This window comes from Orbicella faveolata, unplaced genomic scaffold (genome assembly GCF_042242905.1).
Source record: "Orbicella faveolata isolate gen_17 unplaced genomic scaffold, um_ofav_v1 contig_25, whole genome shotgun sequence".
Taxonomy (NCBI): Eukaryota; Metazoa; Cnidaria; class Anthozoa; order Scleractinia; family Merulinidae; genus Orbicella; species Orbicella faveolata.
In genome coordinates, this window is record NW_028301553.1 from 20,382,009 (window position 1) to 20,407,500 (window position 25,492).

The 25,492-nt window shown below is 39.7% G+C and overlaps 1 protein-coding gene across 1 annotated transcript in view; it reads left to right on the forward strand.

The window, feature by feature from the left end:
* LOC149109328 (uncharacterized) overlaps nucleotides 1–19,571 on the forward strand; it is a 91,652-nt gene extending 72,081 nt beyond the window's left edge. The window contains exons 4-7 of the mRNA XM_089294612.1: nucleotides 1,591–1,866; nucleotides 9,141–9,416; nucleotides 12,532–12,614; nucleotides 19,380–19,571. Coding sequence (XP_089150738.1) covers nucleotides 1,591–1,866; nucleotides 9,141–9,416; nucleotides 12,532–12,608 — 629 coding nt within the window. The 3' untranslated portion in view covers nucleotides 12,609–12,614; nucleotides 19,380–19,571. The remainder of the gene's footprint in view (nucleotides 1–1,590; nucleotides 1,867–9,140; nucleotides 9,417–12,531; nucleotides 12,615–19,379) is intronic.
* Nucleotides 19,572–25,492: the final 5,921 nt, after the last annotated feature.

The window sequence follows — 25,492 nt, forward strand, 5'->3', positions numbered from 1 at the left end:
CCAAGATAAAAGCCATGTACAAGAAAATAAATTCTCTCAGCTACAAACCAAGCAAATGACAACAACCGGCTGTATTCTGAGCATTAAAGTGAAAAGAATTTCTCTCAGCAGCATTAACTGACTGTAAGGGGATGATGTTACTCAGCCCCAACTGAGAATAGGAAAGCATATTTTTTCGACTACAATCAGACCAAAACAGAGGCAATAAATAAAAATTTTTTTGGCCACAGCCAATTTTTCTTGGTCCCAACCGAGGAAATGAAAGCAAATTCTCTCGGCCATGACTGAGGATATTTGAATAATTTTCCCGACCAAAACAGAGAAAATGAAAGAAATTACACTTGACCACAACCGAGATTGTTTTTTCTTAGCCCCAACCAAGGAAATGAAAGCAAATTTTCTTGGCCACAACCTAGCACATGGCAAAGCCTGAGCAAATGAAAATGGCTCTCCCGGTATAAGTAAGTAAAACTTTATTAAAGTGACTGACTGTTAGCTACATAGAAAGCTACTTTACAGGTCTAGTAACAACATAAATAAGAAATGAAATATTACAATCGTGAATAATATTAAAGATGCATAATTGCTGTTAAAATCGATTAAAATATAAAAATAGATGTATTCAAATAATTTAACAAAGAGAAATCTTAAAATATAAACAAACTTAAGAAACCAGGGCAGTTATCAGCCATAACCAAACTAGCGAACATGAAAGAACTCTCCCAGTGACAAGTGAACCTCAAACTGAGAAAAAGCACATACCCCCTGAGGAGCATTTTCAACAGCAACTACTGGGTCTTCTTGAATAGCATCTGAAGCAGTGGGTTCTCCTGGCACATGTGGGCAGAACAACCACAGGGGCTGGGGCTTGCAGGGCATTAGCCATAGTAATAGGCTCCTAATTTTGGGTTTGCTGTTAAACTGGGCAATTTAAATCTACACGTGTTTCTTTATAAACAGGAGGCTACCCCTTGGGGAATTAGTCAAGCATGCACCAGACAACAAACCCTGCCTAATAATTGGGCGAGATACCGTCTTTGTCACGTGGTCGCACACTGTGAATAGATCATGGATAAGTAATTAATAGGCCACAACAATTTTGTTCATCAATTAGTCATCCATTACTCAGTGACTAATCAATTGATTACTCATTGATCATCCATCAATTACGCATTGCTATCATTGGTCATTGATTACTTACATCTGGAGTTTTTTATGAATAACAGCTAGGTTTTCAACTGGAAGAAATTAACAGTTAGCGGTTAGCCATATGCTGCTATTCTGGTGTTCCTGGTTTTAGGACGTGTTAATTAAACTTGAGCTTGGCACAAAAGGGAAATTTTGCATTTTTTTCAGTCACGCACTTGGTAGCATACAGGTAGTTGATTGTGTCAATTTCAACACTAGCCTAGAAATGTAGGCACTGTCCTTAAAATGACATACACATTTAAAAGGGTTCACATGTCATTTACAATGTCAGTCTGTCAATCTGTCTGTATTTCTGTCTGTCATTTGTCATGTAGGCCTTCAACAAAGCCAGCCGAAAATCTGAACATATTACTTTGACGTCTATCTTTTTTGAACATACAGCTCTTTATGAAAATTATGACTCGTGCCCCAGTACAAACCAGAGTGCAACCAGGGGTGTCTCCAGCACAATCTGTTGCCCTGTCCGTGGATTTCCCCCACCTCAAGTTACCTGGAAGTACCCCAATGGAACTGTGAGTGAGACAGGAAACACTATTTTGCCCATTACACCAAAGACAATGGAAGATTTTGGAAATTACACATGCATTGTTACAGGCTTGAAAGAAACTGTCGCTGATCCAATTATTGTCACCATCAATGTGCAAGAGGAAGGGCAGAGTAAGTACGCTGTTTGAAATTAGTCATCTTGTTATGCTTAAACAGTGAAAACAAAAGATAGAACTGGATTCACATGTAACAGAAAATTATTATCTCCTCAGAGCTTTATTATCTAGCTCTCTGCACGCACTGCAGGCCTATGATGCTCCCTCATCATAGGCCTGCAGTGCGTGCAGAGAGCTTGATAATAAAGCTCTGAGATAAATTTTGTCTTCAACCAACTTGACCACTGAAGGACTTGGAATTTCGGTAAAGAATTCCACACTGAATATGGGTCACCATAAATAATTTTGTCTTGTATGTATTGTTTAGTTACTTTCTCCTCCTGAAGAATTCCTTTTATTTGGTTCCTGAATCTGAGAAGAATTCCTGAAATTTGCACTATGTATTTTTTATGCAACATAAGCATGCGTACCATCAATACAACTGGCTCATTTCCATCTTGTTAACTTTCTGCTTCACCCTTCTCTTGTTCCTTGGTTTTAGGAAAATTAGCAACCCTTTCACTGGGCATATTAATGTGATACATTCTACACTGCTCACAACCCAGATATTTCCCTCTGCATTTTTTCCTTGATTACTTGATCCTTCATCTTCATGCCATGCCTCCTAAGACTGTACTCACAAAACAGTTTTAAAGTTCCATGTTAATTGTTTGTGTAGCAGGGCTCGAAATTAACTTTTTCGTTCGAGAGCCAGCTGGCGACCAACGGAAAAATTTTGGTCGCCAGATCATAAATTTTGGTCACCAACTTATTTTATATATAACTTGCACAAGAGTACGATTTTATATGTTACTTTGCATGCAAGAAAAGTCACAATTGGAGAGCGAAAACAATTAGAAACAACACGAGTAACACTAAGTTATAAAGCTACCGTTGTTCTCAGGTGATATGTCTCTGGTCCAAAGGTGATGGTTGTCTCCATAGTCGTTTTAAATGAAGCGAAGCATTAAGAGCGTAAATCCAAAAATATCGAGAATCGGCCGACAGAAGCAAAATAACGAATTTTTACTTATTCGACCAAAAGAACCTATTTGGTTAGCTGTTTTCGGAAATGACATCAAAAGGTTCGATTTCCTTTTCTTTTCTTCAAAATTTGCAAAACTTGAAAGTTCAGCCACAGGGCCTTCAGCGACGGCCATGAGACTTAATCCGAAGCTCGAGTGAAATATTTAATCATAAAGTAAGAAACATAGATAACGTCCTACTAATATAGACCGATTCTGGAATATACCATATCTCAAACTTTTTCGTGAATGGAAATTTTGCATATGATTGGTATCTGCCGCCATTTTTGCGGCAAGTTAAAAGCACATGGTGTTGAAGTGCACCTGCGATCCCAGTTTCGGAAGAAGCCGCTGAAACAATATGGCGCGCCGTGAACGCAGTATCGACGTGTTGAAATACGTTCAATTTTTTCAATTATCTTGTAATATTCAGACATTATTTTACTGGGGATGGAAAGGTGAGTTGTATACTAGGTACCATATCCAATTGATTTCCTAATATATAGATTTAAAAACAAAAGTTGTGTCGTGGTTTTCTTCAGTTATCGGACAAAATGCGAGTCGCCAGCTGGCGACCAGTTCTGAAAACGTAGTCGCCAGTGCTCAATTTTTGGTCGCATTGGCGACCAGTGAGTCGCAATTTTGAGCCCTGCTGTAGGAGGGGTAGTGGCTGAATGGTCAGTTTGCTGGACTCCAGATAGAGCAATCTGGGTTTGAGCCCTGGCCATGGTCATTGTTTGGTTCCTGTGGAACACATTTAAGTTTCACAGTGCCTCTCTCCATAGGGGTATACAAATGAGTACTGGCAAATTTATCATTTCTAAGAGGTGGGGGGGGGGGGGGCAGGGGCTGATGCTACAGAAACTGGGATAAGTTGTGGCAGTGTAGACTGCTTGGTCCAATGCAAACTTTATCTTACCTTAGTCTATGTTGATTGTTTAGAAATTCAAGATTAAAATGCTGTTTTGTGAGATGACTCTATTCTGTTCTACCTTTTCAGCAGTATGAAAGGGAAATATACTTGTAATAACAGCATAAAACTGTAAATTGAGGTCATGCTCTCCCTTGTATCCTACTCAAATTTTGCTTTTTCACTGGAAAATTGTGTAATTATTTCTGAGGTATGAGGAAGAATTTCACTTGTTTTTGTCCTCCTTCACTTCTTGTGTTCCTTTGCTTCAAGTACAATTACTTGTTTCGCTTTCCATTTGTCCATTGTTTGGTAACATTACAAATGTGACTGTCGCACTTTGTTTTAACAGAATGTTTCTAAGATTGTGCTTCCTTTTAAGGTCCATGTATCACTGATCAGTATTTCCCAATTTTATGGTCACTATACATTGTGCATTCACTTGGTTACTCTTTACTTCTGAATGCCAATTTTCAGAAGTATTGTTATGGGTGCGAATTTCACTCACTTCATCATTTCCTGTTAACTTTGCAGCAAATCCATTGACAGTGTACATGACTTAATCATTTAAAAATTTGCAGATTTGCCATCAGATCTCTGATCTGAATATTAAAATAATGGACTTTGTTTTTCAAATTTGCTACCCCTGCTTCCCTTTACTTGTATACGCAGAAATCTGTTTAAACCTTCGCCACCCTTTCACAAATACGCATTTCTCTTTGTAACAGCTTTGTAACAGTGTATGTTAAGCTGTTGGATCGAAGCCAACAATAAATGTGTGGTTCCAGAAAATATCCATACCCCACCAAGGAGGGAATTGGAAATTCCAGAGGGATGGGGGGGGGGGGGGGGTCAAAGACCCAGAAAATTCTGGATGGGAGGGGGGTTGGATGATAAATTTAGTTTGCAGCTGTCATTCGATTCAATACAGATTTAAGTATCATTCTAGCTGTTCAAAAATCCTTTCTTATCTACTATATGAGTACCAATTTCACTCACTCACTTGATCATTTCCTGTTAACTTTGCAGCAAGTCCATTGATAGTTTACATCACTTAATCATTTGAAAATTTGCAGATTTGCCATCAGATCTCTGATCTGAATATTAAAATAAATGGACTTTGTTTTTCAAATGTGCTACCCCTGCTTTCCTTTACTTGTATACGGGTAAATCTGTTTAAACCTTTGCCAATCTTTCACGAGTATGCATTTCTCTTTGTAACAGCTCTATTTAGAACTGTGTATGTTAAGCTGTCGGATCAAAGCCAACAATAAATGTGTGGTTCCAGAAAATATCTATACCCCCACTACGGAGGGAATTGGAAATTCCGGAGGGGTGGGGGGTCAAAGACCCAGAAAATTCTGGGCGGGAGGGGGGTTGGATGATAAATTTAGTTTCCAGATGTCCTTCAGTTTAATATGGATTCAAGTAGCGATCTAGCTGTTCAAAAATCCTTTCTTACCAACTAAGTATATCTTTCACATGGTAAAATGGTAGCTTAAATACTTGTATTTGAATCACATATTTGAAATAACTTTTCTTTCTTCAAAAAGCACTTTAGTAGTTAACAAGTGCGAAGAACGTGCTGTTATGTGCCACCATTACTCATTACTTGTTACCAGTCTACATGGAGTCACCTTGTGTACCAGAGAGCACTGGTGACTAGCCTAGTTTGTTTTCGCATTGGTCTAGGAAGCTGCATGTCAAGTGGCTGTTGATTTCTTTCATGAAAAAACTGGTTTCTTTATGAAGGTAGAAATGATGTTAAGATTTCACAAACTTGAGAATTTCTTATTCAGGTTTATCTCTTTCCATTTGTATGTAATTTTGCAGTAAAATCGGCTTTCATCGCGAGTGTGTTAGCGATCATGTTCGCGATAAAAGTATGGTGTCAGTTTTATCCACATTCATTTTATCAGTCCTTCAAATTGCACCACATTTACATATGGACTTAGTCATATAGGAAGCTAATTTGACAAGTAACCATTCTATCTATCTTTTTTAAAGCATGTTTAAATAAATTGCTGTAAGTTTTCTTTTTGTTTATCTTCAGATGTTACGATCGATCGAAAATAAACAGCAGTGATGTGCAATGCAGACGGCTAAGTGTTTGGAGTGTTTACTTCAACTTTCAACACACTTTCTTGCCAAAACTATTTTCCAGAGGGCATTGGGGGGAGGGGGATGGGGTGTACATACTACTCATAGAAATTCTGGAGGGGTGGGGAGGTTATTTTGTGTTCAGAAATTGGAAATTCCGGGGAGGAGGGGGGCTTGCGTGAAATTCCCTCCCTGGTGGGGGTATGAATATTTTATGGAACTACACATTGCACGTGTACATGTCAAGACTTGGCTGAAAGTGCATATTTGATTTTGGCAGACATCGGGCTTATCGCAAGTATCCTTCCCTAGCAGAAGTAATATTGAATTGATTTCGCTTTGAAGTACAAGTTCCTAAGAAAGAACGATCATGCACAAGGTTATCGTCAGAACGTGTGAGTTAAGGTATCATGGTAGGTGAATTGACATTGTTTGGAAATCGCGCTCTTATGCTGGCACTTTGAAAGAAAACCCCATCAACCTACACATTTTCTGAAAGCTTAATAGTTATAGAATACAACCATATCTTTGAAATTTCCCAAAAAGTTATTGTCACAGTGATATTAAAAGAAATACCCAGAAACACTGCTTGGCTTAAACTGGTTCACTTCCACGCCTGAATTATCGGGGCGGCACGATTAACATCACAAATGTTTTCTCACACATCACCCTCAAAAAGGGTGTCGGAGATTTTCCAGATGTGGGTTGGTTTTTTCCTACACCCTCCTAAAGTTTGATATTTTCAATGCGGACGTTTCCTTCCACTAAAGAGGCCATAACTTTGAAGTGGAAGCGAAATTAAACAAAGCCTGACACGCTTTTTCGAAGGAGGTATCCTGGAACGTACCTGCCGATTTTCAGCCAATTCCATCAGAGGACGCACGTAAACGAACTAAAAATGTTCATCCTTACATGCAGTTTTATTTTATACATGAGAAGAAGCAGCTTAAAGTGAACTCTAAACTTTACTGGGAGCCTGTGGAGGTTAACAAAAGCAGGAGTGATGTGATTGAATTTAGGAATCTGATATATCACTCTAGCAGCAGCATTTGGAATCTTCTGAAGACGATCAAGTTGGTATTTCGGAAGACCAAAGAGAAGTGAATTACAGTAGTTGAGGTGCGAGGTGACAAAGGCATGAACCAATATCTTTGTTGACTCCAGTGTAAGATATTTCCTTATCTGTGGAATGCTGTAAAGCCCACAAAGAGCTTTGCTGCAAATCTTGCTGACGTGGATATCCATAGACATGTGTCATTCAAACCAGGTACCAAGGTTCTGGACACTATCTAATGGTTTAATGATGGAATCACCAACGACAGTGGAATCAATAGATATTTTTGTGAGCTCGTAGCGGGTACCAATAATTAGACACTCAATTTTCGTGCTGTTGATCATCAAGCGGTTAGCAACACAATTCTCAATCATTGCAATAGCACTGTTATGCAAACTATGGGAGTCTGGCTTAGGCGAAAGTAGTGCATGAAGTAGTGCATGAAGTGTATAAGTGATTGCATTGTATAACAAGTTTAGTCAGTAATTTATGGAACTTGAGTAGTTGTATTACTGTTGTAAATTGTGTAAGTAGCCATACCAGTATTGTAAGTAGTGTGAATCGCAATTAAAATTTTGAGGAAAAAATAAAGAACCATGAATACTTTCCCTTTCAGCCAAATAATGTGGGTCTATGATTGTAGCCTATGTCGCGGGACCATGTAGTTGTTCAATGAATCAACTCATCAGAACCTTTGTGCTGACACCCACAGTTCAGCCTCGGTAACTTGTCATTTCGGCTACAAGTTTATTCGCCTACATGGAAGTCTATTCACCTACATGATCAAAGTCGTTTTACCTACACAATCGAGTCGATTCGCCCACATTCCAATACTACTTTACAATACTAAAAAGCTAAAAAGCTTTCATATCTAAAAAGTGACAAATAGGTTTACAGGAATAAATTATAGTTATGTTTTTCAGAAGAGTATTCCACTGCAACTGCACTGCTGTGCTGAATGCTCTGTCTCAACAACTGAACCAATAAACCTGAAGATCACCAGCAGGATGAGTTCATGTACAGTTTACCAAAAAAGAGATATAAACGTCATCTTCATCTTGAAATGATACGTGAGTGTGTGCGTACTTTATCGTCAAAGCGAGAAGTCATCCTAACTAGTGTATAATGTTCAAGTGGCCCCCTTAAGGTAGAGAGTACCATGTAGTACTAAATTCTTGTGGGTTCTAATTTTTGCAATTTTTACTGTTTTTTCCGCCATTCACAAAAAAAGTTACCACAAAAAAAGTTCCCGCAAAGATTTACTCTATAATAAGAGCATGATGTGATAGAGCTCGATGTGAAAGAGCACGATGTGATTGAGTGACACTGATTATAAAATATCGCTGATTCGCAAAAATAAACTGTTGTTGCATGATTTTCCCTTCGACCTCCCTTTCACCAAAAGAAGTTTGACTGTCAGTGTTCATCTATCTTCAACAAAAACAAAATAACTTGGACTCAAGCGTAGGCGAGACGACTTAAATCATGTAGGTGAATTGACTTCGATGTAGGCAAAACGACTGCGATCATGTGGGCAAAACGACTTTTATGTAGGCGAATCGACTTGTAGGCAAAACGACTTCTTCGCCTTCCAGTGAAAGGTTTACTTAAAAAACACAACACACTGTTGGCCAACTAAATGATCCATGAATAGGCCACTAGAACAAATTAGTGGCCAAACTAAACTCATCAAGTTTGGTGCACAAAGTACTGCAATAGCTTCATGCACTGATCAGTGGGTTCACTAGAACGTTAACAGGAAGCCTGACGGAGTGAACAAGCGACATTCGTTTTTCTACCTACACAGAAAATTTCGTCACTTTCTGAATAAAAAATGGTTCCGTAATGCTAAACAAGCCAATGTTGAACACTGCATCTGAAGAGCCATGTGGTTTCCCCACCCAGTGGGACTAGAATGGTAAAAATGTTGTGTCAGATCTATGAGTTCTCTCCCTCCTTTTTTTCAACATCTTAAAAAGGAAGAAAGGATTGTCAGAGGCGTAAGAAAACAATCAGTATTTCAAATGATATTCCTTTGTATGTGTTTGTTTCTACTTGAATGGGTGTATACTGGTCTGACTCTGACTCTGTATATACAGCCACTTGGCATAGAAACTGGTGTTTTGTTCATTGTTTTTAATAGAAATAAGTATATGACTGTGTCAAGACTCTTAACATGTATTTTGTTGTTTTTTTTAAAGAAACTTTAATTAAAGCTGATAATATCACACAACTTAAAAAAGATGAGCTGTTCAAATGGAATGAAGTAAAGGGGGCAAGGAACTACATCTGCAGAATATGTGGTCCACATATCAACTGTATAAGCCTTCTTGGAGATAAGCCCTCTCTTGAGATTCCTTACACCACCTTAAAGTTCAAGAGCCCTCAAACTAAACCCGATCCTGTGCAAGTAATGATTGAAGTGTTGGCTGTCGGCGAGAATGATGTCTTAGGGAGAGGAGGACCCTTTAATCTAAGTAAGTATTTTGTTACTTGAAATATATTGTATATCAAAAACATGGTGAAAAGAGATGCATATTTACATATCATTTGATGAAGATTTAAGAATATGAAAGATATCTCAATCTTCCCAAGGTCACTTTAAAATTTAATATCTAATATTGAAAAAAATCTGGAGACAACGTAGAGAGCGGTTATGCCCAGGTTCCCAAACCCATAGCTCTCTTAAAAAGTTAGCAGTAATACTTCTACTCAAGAAAACCTTTTTTAATTCATAGTCAGCCGAAGCTCACAGGAAGACTCTTGCTTATGAGCGGTATTGTGTCACAGGGACATGTGTTTGATAGATAGAAATCGGTATTGGTAAAAATCGTTAAAAGTCAAGTGTTTTTCCTCGACAAAAATATTGGTCTATTAAAACGATATCAATTCCGTATGATTTTGTCGACTTCCAACCGAGACTTTTGCCCTGTTTATGCGTAAAATTGCTGCTTTAGTTTCACTGAAGTACATTGACAAAATATATCAATAGAAGAACATGTGCTAATATGCTGAGGTGAATCACATTTTTTTCTTGGAGTAGTCCAGCCATTCTTTTGTTGGACATTGCACAAAAAGCAACAGAAAGTTCGGAAAAATTGCATAAATTAAAAATGGTAACTTTTGGGGTTTTCTGATTCTTAAGCACAGTTTGCTGGGAAACTATCGTGGACGTATATTTTTAACTTTAATTGTCGGAACTACTCGTTAAATAAATCATACTAGATTAAAACAAATATATTAGAGGGCTGTGGAAATCTAGTCTTTAGGGTATGGTTGATATCCAATACTTTCTGCGCTTTTTAATAAAACGCAAACTCTGTTCAATCAACGGTTTCACGTTACACTATCATCAATCATCTTAGCGGACCTCCCAAGAAACAGAAGCTCATTTCTAAAGGTTCAAATGGTCAAGTCTGGGTTGTGATTGGTAGCTTTCGATCCTTTTTGGTTTGTTTCTGTTTTTAACTCGTGGTTGCATTAGAAAGTTATGAGATGTAGTGGTGATCAGATTATGCAAATAATATAGAAATGAGGGTTTGGTCACTGAAGGGGTAAAATTATGCATTGTGTGGAGAACATGAAGCGTGACGGATAACTTTTAAAAAATTATATTTCAAAATTTTGACTGTGTTCCGTATTCAGTTTTGTTTCTCTTTTGACAAAGAGAAACAAATTAAGAGTATCGGAAGATTTGTAGGTAAAATTTAACTTCATTGTTGTCCTCAGCATCAGCGTTGTAGTTACTTAAACTCCCAACTGACCACTCACCACAGCATTCTAAGAGCCACAAAGAAAACACATCACATCAGTCTTGTGCCATCCACACATCCAGTTCATTTCCGATGTCCCTTGATTTCCATTATCCACCAAGTTACCGACTGAAGCGAAGTAAAAGATGCCCAAACATGTCAGTTACAAGCAGTTTCATTCCCCTCATTTTGCTGCAGATGATGGCTCCCTGCAAAATCGCAGCCCATCCACCCAAATTGCGACCCATCGCTCAGATTAAGCTCATAGGTACCAGAATAACTGTGGAGCATCTCAGAATTTTTGCAAAGCCCATAATGCAAAAGTCTTGTAATTTTGCCATGTGGCTGCCATGGTGTCTATGCAACATGATCATCCCTTACAGCTTGAGCTTGGACCGCCTGTGTCCACACTTGTTTTATCTGTAAACTTCTTGAAATGGCTGCCAAAGCAATCAAACAAGTGCTCCCAAATTTAAGTCTATTTTGGTTTACAGGTGGGTGCATCGATTCATTGATAGCTTTGACAGCATTCGAACGAAGCGTTGCCAAACATCATGTGCAAGGGTCTCACACTTACCAGTGTTTTTCTTCCACGGATTATTTCCGTCTGAACCCTGGCCAGGAACATTATGTTGTGTTCTTGGAAAAGACATTTGACTCTCACAGTGCCTCTCAACGCAGGTGTTTAAATGGCTGATTTTAATGCTTGGGTGTAACCCTGTGACGGCCAAGGGAGGAGTAAAAATACACCTAGTCGCGTCATGCTTCTGAAACTGGAGATAAGCACCAGCCTAATGGGCCGCTCATATGCAGACTTCACCTTTCTTACAAAGTGAAGAAGTTTTGTTCTAAAATCCATCATCAAATTAACCTGCTAAACAGGTGCACTAAGCCAGTTGCAAGAATCTAACATCCACTAACTAGATGTCTTAGCAGCAAGTGAAACTAGGAAATAAACTGAAAATTCTGTAACGTCCTGCTATTGTTGTTGAACACTTGCACGATGATCAATTTCAAACTCAGAAGGAAACAGTTTTCCGTTATCCTCATAACATCTCATTTTGTCATTGCAATACTTGATATGAGATAACAGAATTTTTGTGATCCTCATTTATATATGCAATAAAGGTTTTTCTCATTACATCTATTGTTTTCGTCATATTAATGTGAACACTGTTGTATATCACTCTGCGATCACTTATGATTTATGCAAACTATTTGTCATGTCTTGATTGCAATTGTACAAATTGCAACAATTTGCTCAGTTAAACCAAACCATTATAAGTATTGAAGTGGATGAAATCAGTTAAAAATGAATCAAAGTCAAATTGATCAATTAGTCGATATCAATCAGATCAGTTTTACTATATGATGGTTTATCAATGCATAAATTTTTATCAATTGAATATGGAGGGAACGGTTACGTTGTGTAAAATAGAGTTACTTTTTGCCATGATGTATTCGTTGTTGTTTCCTTATTACTGAGGCCATTTTGAAGTGATTTCGGTGAGCTAGCACCATCTTTCTAGCTCACCGAAATCGTTTCAGAACAGCCCAATAAACTGGGAAGTAATGAGGCAATACAATACAACAAAAAGTTAAGTGTTTTATTCCCAGAAAATTAAAATTTTTTTTTAATTAAACAAAAGCATTCATTCTCAAACAAACTCGAATAAATAGAGTCACTGACACAATACCACTCATTAGCAAGGGTAGCATTTGTGTTGTCTCTTCTGGGCTTGTGCTGCCTGTGGCAAATAGTGCACAATTTTGAGCCCTGAAAAGTATAGGTTATCAGAGTAAATTAACTTTTATGTTTGCTTTGTTCTGCTGTTTACAGCTATAAGTCCTGCAACAACTCCTGGACTTTCTTTCACATTGGTCATTATTGTATTCATATCAACTTTAAATCTGTAATAACTGGTAAGTAAGCTGTGTTTTATAGTTTGGTCTTTGGTCTTTTGGTCTTTTTGGTCTTATCGACTAAAGAAGTCGGTTACATTTTATTCTTATTTTGCTATTTTAAAGCTGTTGAGGACAAAACGTTATCAATGACAACGAGGCTGTCAAACATTATGAAAAGAAAAACCTTGTTAATAGAAGATGGTGTTCAATGTTCTCTAAGAAAATAATGCATGCTTGAAGTCAACAAAAACTGCTAGTGGGCATGCAAGCAGAACACTTGTAGCAGTTTTGATGGACCTCAAAATAGCATCATTTTCTTAAAAAACATAGGAAAGCCATCTTCTATTTGGTTTAGAATATAGCATAAAAAAGTGAGAATATATTAACCTCTGAGAAGGAGCGGCGATTGTGCTGGCACCACAACATCTGGGATATACATGCTCTATAATATCCAGCTGTTCATCTTGTAATGTATTCGCTAAGGCAGACAACGAAGCACCAGAGCTTCTAAACACAACATTTAATCTTGTAAGCCGAGCTAAGCCGAGTGTACATCAAGTGAAGCGAGCAAACACATCCGGGATCCCAGATGTAGACTGAACTGTATAAATTAACTTAACATGCATAAATTAACATCGTTACATCTCCCTTCGTTGTTCAAAAGAAGAAAGAATAAAGAAAGAGAAACTTGAATTGTTTTTTAAAGCCATTGTTCGGAGAACAAACAGCATAGGAAAAGTGTCAGCATGCATAGTCACTGAGGTATGCTGCTCTTCGTAGGACTCTTCCCAGGGCGCTACATCTTTCTGGACTTGTTATATTGTCAGCTTGAGTGCTTGGTGGTGCTTGTGGCTTGACCACCTATTGGGACATTGATTCAGCTACTGGTGGTACCTGTTCAACTGTGGTCAAGGGCAAGAGACCAGGATCGCAGCTAGACATCTCCATGTCAGGAGGTGATTGAGGTGACTTCAGCTGTGAGACAAAGGTGTCGACAGTTCTTGCAATACACCCTGCCATTGTCAGTGATTACTTGGTAGAGAGTACACCAACTTGTTTGTCAATGGTTGTTTGGGTCCGCTGTTGACTGTACTTGAGTGGATGGCTATGAAAGGTGCTCCTTGGTTCAACTGGCCAGAGTTCTTTAGTGCCAATGTTGTAATAGAAGGCTTGTTTGTTCTTCTGGGCATGAAGAAGATGGGAAGTGGTGTCAAATTCAGGTTGTGTAAGTAGTCTGCCAGCAGTAGGCAGGAGTGTTTTGGTACATCAGCCAAAGAGGCGCTGAGCTGGAGATGTTCCCAGTCCTTCTGAGGGGGTGTTGCAGTCCTTCTAAGGGGGTGTTGCAGAAGTCAAGGAATCCCAAGTAGGGGTCACTGCCAGCCTCTAAGGCGTTGAGCATGATTCGCTGCGCAGTCTTCACCATGTTTTCTGCCTTGCCATTTGACTGCGGGTAGGTGGGACAGCTTGTGACACGATCAAACTCATACAAATCTTTGAACTTCTTAAATTCCTGTGAGCTGAACTGGGGACTGTTGTCGCTTACTATCTTGTCCAGAAGTCCATGTTTTGCCATATGAGGCTTGAGTATTCCAATTACTTCTTTAGATGTCTTACTAACAAGCTTGTCAACCTCAAAGAAATTTGAGTAATAGTCAGTAGTGACAAGGTACTGTAGTCCTGGCCCTGGAGCTCAAAGAGAGCAAGGACCTGCCACAGTCTTGATGGTACTGGGTGTTAGATCATGGGCTCCCTCTGCTGCCCTTGGTGGTATGTATTGCAGACTTGGCACTTGGAGACATATTCTTCAATCTCTTTGTACATACCAGGCCAGTAGAAAGCTTCCCGTGCTCGTCTCTGGCATGCCTGTACGCCCAGATGACTGGAGTATAGCTTTCTTTTGAGCTTAGCTCTCATTTGAAACAGTATGACAACACGGTCTCCTTTGAAAATAACTCTCTTTTAAAGTGTAAGCTCTTCTTTGAATGGAAAGTAGTCTTGAACTTCCGGTGGGAGATGGAGCTTACTTTCTGGCCAGCCTTGTTTGATGACGCAAGCGAGGGTCTTGAGGATAGCATCTTCTTGAGTAAGGTTTTGGATTTGGCAGAGAGTTTCATCTTTCACTGGAACATACTGTAGCATCTTTACTTGCTCTGCTTCTATCTCTGTTGGAGACCTTGTTTCTAAGACTGTCATGACGTCTTCCTGATCCTCAGTGGCTTCCTTAAGTGACATATATGCACAACTCAGGGGATCAGCCATGAGAAGGGAGGTTCCCTTTTTGTAGAAAACTTCAAACTTGTAGCGTTGGAGTCTAAGGAGTATTCGTTGTAGCCTTTTCGGTACGTTTAAGAGGCTTTTCTTGCAGATTGCATCCAAAGGCTTCTGGTCAGATTCGACCAGCACTTTCCTTCCATACCGGTAGATTTCAAACTTCTCCATTCCAAATACTATGGCCAATAACTCGTTTTCAATTTGTGCGCACTGAACCTCTGTGGAGGTCAGGGACCTGGATGCATATGCGACTGGATGTCCATCTTGCATTAGACATGCTCCCAGGCCATGCATCACACTGTAGTGTGGACATGGTACCTGAGTCAAAGTATTTTCGGACTGGAGTTGTGAAAGGATCTTCTTTGTCTCTTTTAGGGCTGCACCATGAACTTGCCCAACCCATAGGAACTCGTTGTCGTTGTTGGTGAGCTTGCATAGGGAGTCATGAGCTCTGAAAGTCTCAGGGCAAACTTCTTTAGGTAGTTAGTCATCCCTAGGAGGTGTTGGATGCTCTGTTTGTTAGTCAGTACCGGCATCTCTCTGATTGCCTTGACTTTTTCAGGGTCAGGTTGTAACCCATCAGCAGAGAGCACGTGGCCCATGTACGTGACGTCCTTGAGCCTTAGCTGCAGTTTTCCCCTATTTAGCTTCACACCTTTATCTCAGCCGCGCTGAAGGAGAGCAATGAGTTTCTGATCATGGTCTTTTACTGCTTCATCATCATTAGCTCCACATCCAAATACAAGGATGTCATAAGCAACCGCCTTGCATCCATTTAGTCCTTCTAATGCCTGATCCAGTCTTCGCTGGAATTCTTCAGGGGCTGATGAGATGCCGAATGGCATTTGGAGCCATCTGTATCTTCCACACGGAGTTCCAAGTGTAGTTGTGTAGCTACTTTCCTCGTCCAAGGACGCATGCCAAAACCCATTTGTGGCAACTAACACCGTAAAGCATCTTGCATTTGAGAGCTCAGGAAGGACAACCTCAATTGTCGGCAGCGGGTAGTGATTGCATTTAAGGACTTGGTTAAGTGGTTTGGGGTCCACACACAGTCAGACATTACCATTTTTCTTCAAGGTGACGACAGTTGCTGATATCCAGGAGGTGGGAACATTTACCGGTGTGATGATATTAAGGCCTTCCAAACGATCCAGTTCCTCTTTTAGCTTTTCTTTAATGACGATTGGCACCTTTCTTGTTGGGAGTTGAACTAGTGGTACGTTTGGGTCAATTTCTAGGTGGAGAACACCTTCTAACTTTCCTTCTCATCTGAATTCATCAGCATATTCTTTGAGAATAGATTCTGTTGTAATTGGTGTTTTGCTCTGCGATGGTTCTTCAGATTGAATAGTCGGACCACAGAGATGAGTTGCATTTGCTCACTGACTCGTTAACCAAGCAGAGGCTTGCCTTTCCCTTTTACAACTACAAATTCCACACTATTTTCTTCCATTTCTGGGGTTCACAACTTGAACACGTTTCTTGCCAATCGGCTTCTCCTCAGTTTTGTTGTACATAACAAAAGTTACTTCTGCATTGTCCAGCAGGGGTAGACTGTCTTCACCATACACTTTTTTGAAAGACTGTTCAGGTAAGATGTTCACTGTGGCACCAGTGTCCAGTTGGAATGGGACTAGGTGGCCATTTAACAGCATTACTGCAAGCAATTTGTCTTTGTGATCAGGATTTTCCACAGCACAGACTCGTTCCTTGACATCAACACAAGTAACATATTCATCAAAGTCGGAATCCTCCACTGCATACACTGGCTTGCGGACATATCTCGGTGTGGGAGGTTTGGAGGATGTGCCCGAACTGAGTGGAGGCGATTTGATTTTCCAGGCTACCGCAAAGTGGTTTTGAATTCCACAGTTAGAGCAAGTCTTACCCCACGCAGGACATTTAAGCTTGTTCCAGACATGCGTTTTGGCGGAGAAGTTGCGGCGGATTTCTCTCTCTCCTCTGGGGGGCAGAGGTTTCTTTTCATTGGACAAATGGCACTGACTTCCTCTAGATTAATTTCTTTCAACTGTTGGCTTGAGGTCTCAAATTACCTGCAGATGTCAATGCATTCCTTCATTGTGAGTTTGGAGACTTGTAGGAGCTTCTTGCGTGCTTGATTGTCTCTTACTCCAATGACAATCCTGTCTCTAATTAGACTGTTCTGTAACACTCCGAGGTTACATGTCTTGGCCAACATCACTGAAACCTGAGTTGAAGATAAAAGAATAAATGGGTGACGTAAGTATCCAGAGATTCGTTTGGCTCTTGGTCTCTCTTGTTGAATCGATATCTCTCGTAGATCTTGTTTGTATCTCCGATGCAATAACACTGTAGCTTTTGGAGAACAGTATCATTGTCCTTCTTATCGTCTTCACTCTCGAATTCTAAGCCTTCGTACACATCTAGAGCGTCTGAGCCAATACAGGTTAACAGTGTGGCAGTTCTCAGCGATTTACTTACAGTATGGTTTTCAGGATCTTTTAGACGTGCAGGTATTTCGTAGTTTTTCCAAGCACGGTGGAATTTCTTCCAGTTCATTGCCAAATCCCTGTGAGCTGTAATTTTTAGGGTAATGGGATGTTTATCAGGATTTGTGCCAGATTTGGTTGTGCGACAGCTTCTTGTACTTGCACAGATTCACCTCTGCCCTCAGGTTTCACTTATTTGAAAATATTACAATAAAGTTTCCATAGAACGCGCATTCTGTTTGGCTGAAACAGCGTGGTTTATCAGAGAACAGATGCACGGTAAGCTGAATTTCAAATTTTTGCCCCGGACTTGTGACAATTTTGACTCAAATTTAACGTCCCCTGTGACTCTGACAAAAGCAATGGAAACATGCCTGCATGGAAGCCATTGTTAACAACAGAACGACAGAAGTGTTAAAACTGCTCTAAAATAACAAATTTTGTTATACCTCCCAACTCAAATACGTTTTCCAATTGGAAGCGAACGTGTCACCTGTTGTGGGTCAAAACTCATTTACTCCCTAGGGCGATCAAAACTCACTAACTCCCTAGGGAAACAACAACGTGAACTTTCGACTCACGTGATCAGGTTATGCTCCTTGAAACCGCGGCGAATTTGTATTCCAGTCAGCGTAAAGCAAACGATTTTTTCGCAGTTTTATTTCTATTTTTGAGTGGGGAGGTATAACAAAACACTTAATGACTGGCTCTGCAGGAACTGGTGAGTTTTGTGTCCCCTCGACCTCAATGTTCCCCGAGGCAAAGCCTCGGGGAACATAGAGAGAACTTCCCTTCGGGTCAGTCAGAAGTAAAACAACGACAGAAAACTCCAGTTGAGCTGTCCTTGTTTATGATGAGAAGCTTTCTTTATGTAAAATTACTCAAACAACACTTACATGGAGTGTAGTAACGCTCGTTCGCTAAATAGGTGATCTCCAGCCATCTTAGCGAAGTGAAACTCAACAATTACAACGCTCAATCGACGAGTAATCAGTTCAAAGCTTGCTGTGATATTCTCTCCTGCACTCGGAGTAGAACCATTGGGAGCAGTGTAGTCTCTCCAACTTTGACACTAGTTCGGGCAATCTTGCTGCAAGCCGTAAATAATTGTAGCTTGTTTCAAATACAGCTCAGCATTTCGCATCATCATCCGTAAGCCTTGAGCTCTTTGTTTCGTATTTACATTGGAAAAGTGCGCATTTTCATGTGCCTCAATACGGCCGGATTCCTCTGGATTAGAAACTTTAAGATCCTTATTTTCAAATCAAACTAAAAAGCGATCGTTCTTCTCCCGAAAGCCACTCAAAACCGAAAAGGTAACTAAGTCTAGTTTGTGATTGACAGCTGTTGTTTCGTTAGCCAATAAAATTATTTGAACAATCCTAACAAGGATTGTGGTTGGCTTATTTTAGCGTGCCTCATCAGAGAACAGATATGCTGACGCTACTTTTCCTCGTATGGAAAATAAAGTTTGGCTTGAAAATATTAGCTGAATGTGTTGGAAAATTAATGGATTCGTTATAAATAAAGAGGCCTCGACTGTGCTTTGTTCTGTTGTAAAGCACTTAGGAAGCGGTAGAGCACTCAAGAAGTAGGGAGAAACACTCTACTACGTCTGGTGTTGCCCCGTACATTTCTTTGGTGCTCTACCGCTTCCTGTGTGCTTTACAACGGAACACAGCACATTCGAAACTTCTTTATTTGTTAATTGATGTACGCTCAGTTCCAATAGCGGGCATACAGCAGCTATACAATACTAATATTTTAGGACTTAATAAATGCCTGTCTGTCACAACATCAGGTTCAAATAGAGTCTAGTCAGTAACATAATGATGGTAGGTTGTTCTAGGGCTAACGTTTTTTGAGAAAACAATTTATGATTTCCTTACCGAGTTTTTTCCTTACTGACAAGGACTTTAGTCTTATCATGATGTCAGTCAGTGTTTACTGTCAAAAGCTGTTCCCAGCTTGGATTAATACATACAATTAAATACTCATGGTGGGCTTCTTGGCATCTGCCTTTTGTTTTGTTTTTCAGTAGAGATGCAAGGAATAAAAAATTGGACTGTGAGATTTGATACTAAGTAGCCCTGATGATGTGTTAATGGGGACTCCTGCCTTGCCTTCCTGTCACCAGGGAATTCAGCGTGATCTCAAAGGTGTAACTTACTGGAGGTCCTAGTAACTTCTATTACATTTAAGTCAATAATCATTCTTAACATAAATATAACTGAAGTCTCTTGGAGACGAAAAATCCAGCAGTACTTGGGCACTTTCTATTCGATCAAAAATTCTGGTTTAAATCTCCGGAAATTTTAGTGGCTAATGGAACAGATTTTTCCATAATTACCGGCAAAGAGGACAACCTTGCGATGTGTACCCAAATTAAAAAAAAATTTTTTTGGAAATCTCCGTTCCTTTTGATTTCCTCCTGAATTTCTGAAATTTCCTATTGATTGTTTGTATTTCGGAACTTTTAACACTTTTTGGTTTTCCCAGAAACTTGCCTAAGAAATTTCCATACCATTTTGCTCCCGTTTCGAAAGTTCCGGAATTTGAGGTTGAATGGAAAGCACTCCTTGAGACTAATCATTTTGACGTTTTTATTGTAGTATAGTCATCTACATAACTTTACAGTATATCCTTGTTATCATCATTGTAAGAGGGGGACTCCGAGCACTAAGACCATATTCAGTACATATATACAAATTACTTACCAGACGCATCAGGGCCTGCAAGGTAACTGCCAGACATATACTCGCAGCTTGTGGCCTGCATGTGATCTGGTAACGTTTTGGTGTAGGTTTGCACCTCCCCCTCCAGATGACAGAGTTCATAAATATTTAATAAATACTCACATTGAATTCTAAAACAGCACAAAGCACGACATTTAATTTAAAAAAGCATGCAGATACGCAATACAAATAGAACTAAAGTCTATTAATTGGTACACATCAAGAAGTAATAACCAAATTTTTCTATCGTTTACTGACTAATCACAAGTACGATTTTAGACTGAATTGACAACATAAAGATCTGTCATTCATTTTATTTATTACAAAATCATAGTATTGCGGTGTTCTTATTGTTAGTGCACAATTAAGTCCAGCGGACTGCTCTGCTGCCGCTTCATTGCCCCAAATGGTCCCACGTTGTTTTCTCGTAGTTTAAGGACGTTCGCGCGAAGATTTTCCAGTCTATAGATTTTTTAAATTTTTTTACTGCAGTCAGATAATGAGTTACTTGTGTCAAAAATGCAAAAAAGAAATGGGGGTCACCGACTTCGTTTCAGAGATAAAAGCGTGTGGAAAACTACCCTGATTTTGAAAAATTGTCGCACGTAATTCAGCATGGTCTACAGGGGTTTATATTTCAAAATATCAAAGGTGAGTCAACGGAGGCAAACGATGTCAGTCATATTTTGTAGAAGTGCGTCTGTTGCGTAAAAATAATTCCAAATGTCACCAACGTTTTCACAAAACCTACCCCTTCAAGAGGCATTTGAAACCGTCGCACAGATAAACGAAGAGCTAAAAAGAACGGAATTCGATGGTGCATTTTGCAAAAAATTCAAACTTCTAGTCGATAGATTTTCTTCATTATTTCGCTAAACGTAGAAAATAGGTAGAGAAAGTGATCCATCAAAAGAAAAATAGGGGTCACCGAACGTCTAAGATCGTTAAATCCACGCAAAGCTATAGCAATGGCCATCTGCCCTATCATTGTTCATTTTATTACTTAGCGCGCGCTCTCATGCATGACGGGGCGTGTGAATTTGCGTGCGCAGTAAGGATGCGCAGAAACATTTAGTGCGAACGTCCTTAATGGCCTTACAGAAAGGATTAACTTTGCTATCTGTGATCGTGGGATATTCTCTGAATATTTGAAGTCGTGTAATAAATCTTTTAATAACCAAGCTTGCTGGAGACCGTATTGACAAGTGCACAACAGTTCGTACAGTTCTTTCCGACGGTCGTTAACATTCTCGGCCATTTGAATGAACACCACTAACACAATCCCAACAGTTACCAACAGCTTTGAATAGTCACGTCCTCACAAAACCGATGAACGAACTTTCTTGCTGGAACAAAATTTTGGTGACATTCTAATGGAAACTGACAACAACTGACCAACACCTGCTTACGAACTTAACACACATCGTGCGGTTGTCTGCGTACGGCGAACTGTCCATTGACGAAAAAACAAGTTTAATTTGACCCTGACTACATGCAGAGATCACTCCCCCAATATAATGAGGCTTTTCAGGGCCAATTGAATAACCAGAGAAAAAAATGATGTAAGTGAAACGGTACGTGACCGTGATATAAAAGTAAATGGTTGCCTAATGTAAGTGATAACGAATTCCCTTCGTGTTCTCAAAACCTTGGTCACAAATAGCAGTCCATTACAAGACCATCATCACCTAGAGGGCGTGACGCAGAAAAGTGATGTGTAGATCATTAATGAGGCGCAGATCGTAATGATAAGGGGTTCAACTCGAGATCAGGAGGTATGGGTTCAAACCCTGGCCGGTGTCACTGTGTTGTGTTCTTGGGCAAGACAAGTCCCTGTCCACCCAGGAATGTAAATTGCACCAGTGACTTGTCGAGGCATCATACTGAAAATGCTGGGTGTAACCTGTGGTGGCCAAGCGTCCCAACCTGGAAAGGGGAAGTAACGTCGTTTCATACAACAGAACCGGAGTTAAACGCCGGTACTGATAAACCAAACGCTTATCCGATCCCTAGGCTTAGAATAAGCCTTCAAATACAGTGGAACCCCCTTTAATACGGACACCAAAGGGACATGCAGAAGTATCCGCACTATCCGGGTGTCCGCATTAAGCGGGCGAATTTAACAGAAAATATATGACCTTTTAGGTGTCGGGACAGAGAAAACTGTCCGTTGTAAGCGAGTGTCCTTATTAAGTGGGTGTCCGTAGAGCGGGGTTGCTCTGTAGCACTGTTCAGCACTGATTTGACTGAGGCGTTAGCGCTATGCAAGCCATGTGTTTTCAAATGACGCGTCGATCTGATTGGATCTGATTTTACAGTGCTAATATATACGTTCTTTTTACCTGTAAATATTATTATCATTATTATTATTATTATTATTATTATTATATTATTATTATTATTGTGAGACTTAGGTTACCACTTAATTTAGAAACCACTGTGTTTTAACACGTGTTTCAAAGTAGATACATTATTAAAGATTTAAGTGAGTAGGGCATTTGCATTTTATCGGCGCCCGATTGGAACTAGTTGTGTAAAGCTCGGCATTAATGTTGACCAGGGATGTAAAGATAGGATTTAAATTATAGAGCATAGTATAAACAAGCCGAACATTTTAGATTCGTTGTAAACTGTGCTTATTGAGCTGCAAGATAATTAGTACGCTGGACAAAACTGTTCTGGATCGATGTTTTACCTCGAAAAATTAAAACAAAGTGACACGGCTAATTTTGTAATTGTCTTAAACTCTACTAAATTCCACACATGGAAACTTCTTTTTGTTTGGATCACGCAAGAAAGGCTTGCGTTACACCTTGTCCAAATTTGGTAACAGAGTCACAAAAGTATTTAAAATCACGTGATTTCTGAGAAATAAGAGTCACATTTAAAGTGTTTTGCGATGAAACTCTACGTGCTGGTGGATTTTTGGGCAAGATTTTGACAAGAAAGCATGAGAAAGACATAACTTTATTTGGCCACTGAAATACGATACTGTCTTCAGAGACTGATCTTTGAAGTCTTTAAACTGATCTTGCCACTAGACCGGTCTTCCACCTGTTGTGAATATGGCTGCCTTAAGCTCGCGCTTCGCACAAGCCACAATTGCACAAGATACTGCTGTTATAGCGTGTTAAAGCGTGATCGGCCGAGAACCTCAAACACTGCTATCTTTGCTTTTAGGAAAGTTTTCGGACCTTTTTCTAGGCTCATCTACCAGGAGCTTGCCATTTTCTCACAATTTCTTGCTTAACAGCTTGAAATAACTTTCTTTGGTTTGCCTTGTGGCCTTCAGTGGTAGTAGCATGACAACTTGAATCTTTGCTTCTCTAAACCGCTGATTTATTACAGGATTATAGTGCTATTTAGACGGATATCGCTCCTTCTTCATAATATCTTGTCTAATTCATGAAAGAATTCCGCAAACACGCAACAATGTTCTTCGCACAACAACACTGATCTAACACTACCATGTCAATGTAAACTGTGACTATTCTCAGAAATCGCGCGATTTTCCGTACTTTTGCTATTCATTCGGCGAATTTAGATTCACTGTAACTCAAGTCTTCCTTGCGTGATCGATATGAAAAGAAATTTCCATGTGTGGAATTTAATAAAGTTTAAGACACTCACGAAATTATTTCCATCGTTTAGCTTGTCTTAATTTTTTGTCGTAAAACGTTGATCCAGAGCATTTTTGTCCAGCGTACTTTTGGCTATTTCATAGTAGTCATGACAACAAATAACAATAATTAGGCCCTGTCCATACTACGCCGGAGAAATTCGAAAACAACAATCACCGGTCAGTTTGGTTTCTCTTTAGGAAAGCTTGGACAGGGTAATCACAAGTTTATCTTGATGTCATCGTTTTCAAAAAGAACCTTTTTCAAATTCCTTCCGTGTGAAGAGCGTTTTCAAAGCAAACCGGAGAAATTTAGCTGCGTTTTCAAATTTCTCCGGCATATTATGGACTGGGCCTTAGTAACAAGAAGCTGATCGTGGTGCGTCCTTTTTTGGCCAAACGTTGTCAATGTAGGTTCTATGACCATTATCGACATTATCTTTTTTGTTGCTGGTTTTCTTTTTTTGCGATTAGTAACTGATAATGATTGAAGTGATGGGAACAAGATTAATTTCAAAGACGCTTGACTCCATTGTATGATCACTTGCAAGCTTTTTACGTAACATTTCGCACTAAGACGGTAAACGTAGGGGGTATTCTTTAAATAGTGGAACTTCTTGTTTGAATTGGCAAGTATACAACTTTCTTATTTTATTTCATATGTAATTTCGTTTTTGTCAGTTGGATTTGACAGTAAAAAAATAGTACTCAGTGTAATTTAGAAACGCTAGCTAAGTAATAAAATGTTGGAACAAAGCTCTAGTGTGGTAAATGAATCCCGGCCAATGCAGAAAATGTGAGCCATACGGAGTCGATCCATTGATTGGTTGACAAACGGATGATGAAGGTGGTGGTGGTGGCGGCGGCGGCAGTTGGTGATGGTGATGGTTTGTTAACAGAGTATCCATACAAAATAATGGCTCTTTACCTGCTACTAGCTAATAAATTACAAAACCCACTAAAACTAAATCCGACTAGCGAATAAATAGAAGAAACAGCGATTACGTGTAGACACTAAATGTATGTACAAAGTTCTAAAATATTTATGCCACAACTCATGATACGGTAACTACTCCTTGAAACGGGTTGAATTTAAATGTCTTAATAGGCCATTTCCGAAATGCCTGTTGCCTCTGGTCAAAGCAAGTTCTTTTGCAATGTCTCTCATATAGCAATTGTTTTCCCTGCACATTAATTCTCTTGCAAATCCAGGAATTTCGGTCTTGGAAGTGTTGTAAGATCTACATGTAGTTGATCTGAGAATACGCGAAATATTTTCCTCTATTATAGCGGAGCCCCATGCTCGTATAGGAAACAAAAGGAAACCCGTGAATTGATTTTCTCATGGTTATCATGGCTAGCGGCATTGCTCGTGGGCGCGTACGCACCACGGCGGAGTTGCCCAAGATTGTGGCCACACTCCAGCTAATAAGTTGAGACAGGAGCCATATTCGGGGACGGAGGCCATAAGCGCGCGCCATTTCTAGTATTAGGGCTGTCCCTATTATTTGCTATTTTTTTGGAACAAATTGCGCCATCGCGTGCGGCTCACGCGCGTACATGCTTCGAGGATTTTTTCGGTTGTAGCGCGGGGGAAATGGCTTCCGAAAGTCCGGAAATTTTTGATGCTTTTTATGCCTGTTGGAATTTTGCTCAAGTATTTTCGTCGTAAGCTGCTCCAATTTGAGTGAAATTTGGGTATGTCCCGCTTTATATCACTGACCAAGTCTTGTTCCGCTGCTTGTTTTAGAAGAGCTCCACACTGTACTCCACTCCAAATTTTACACATGTTGACGA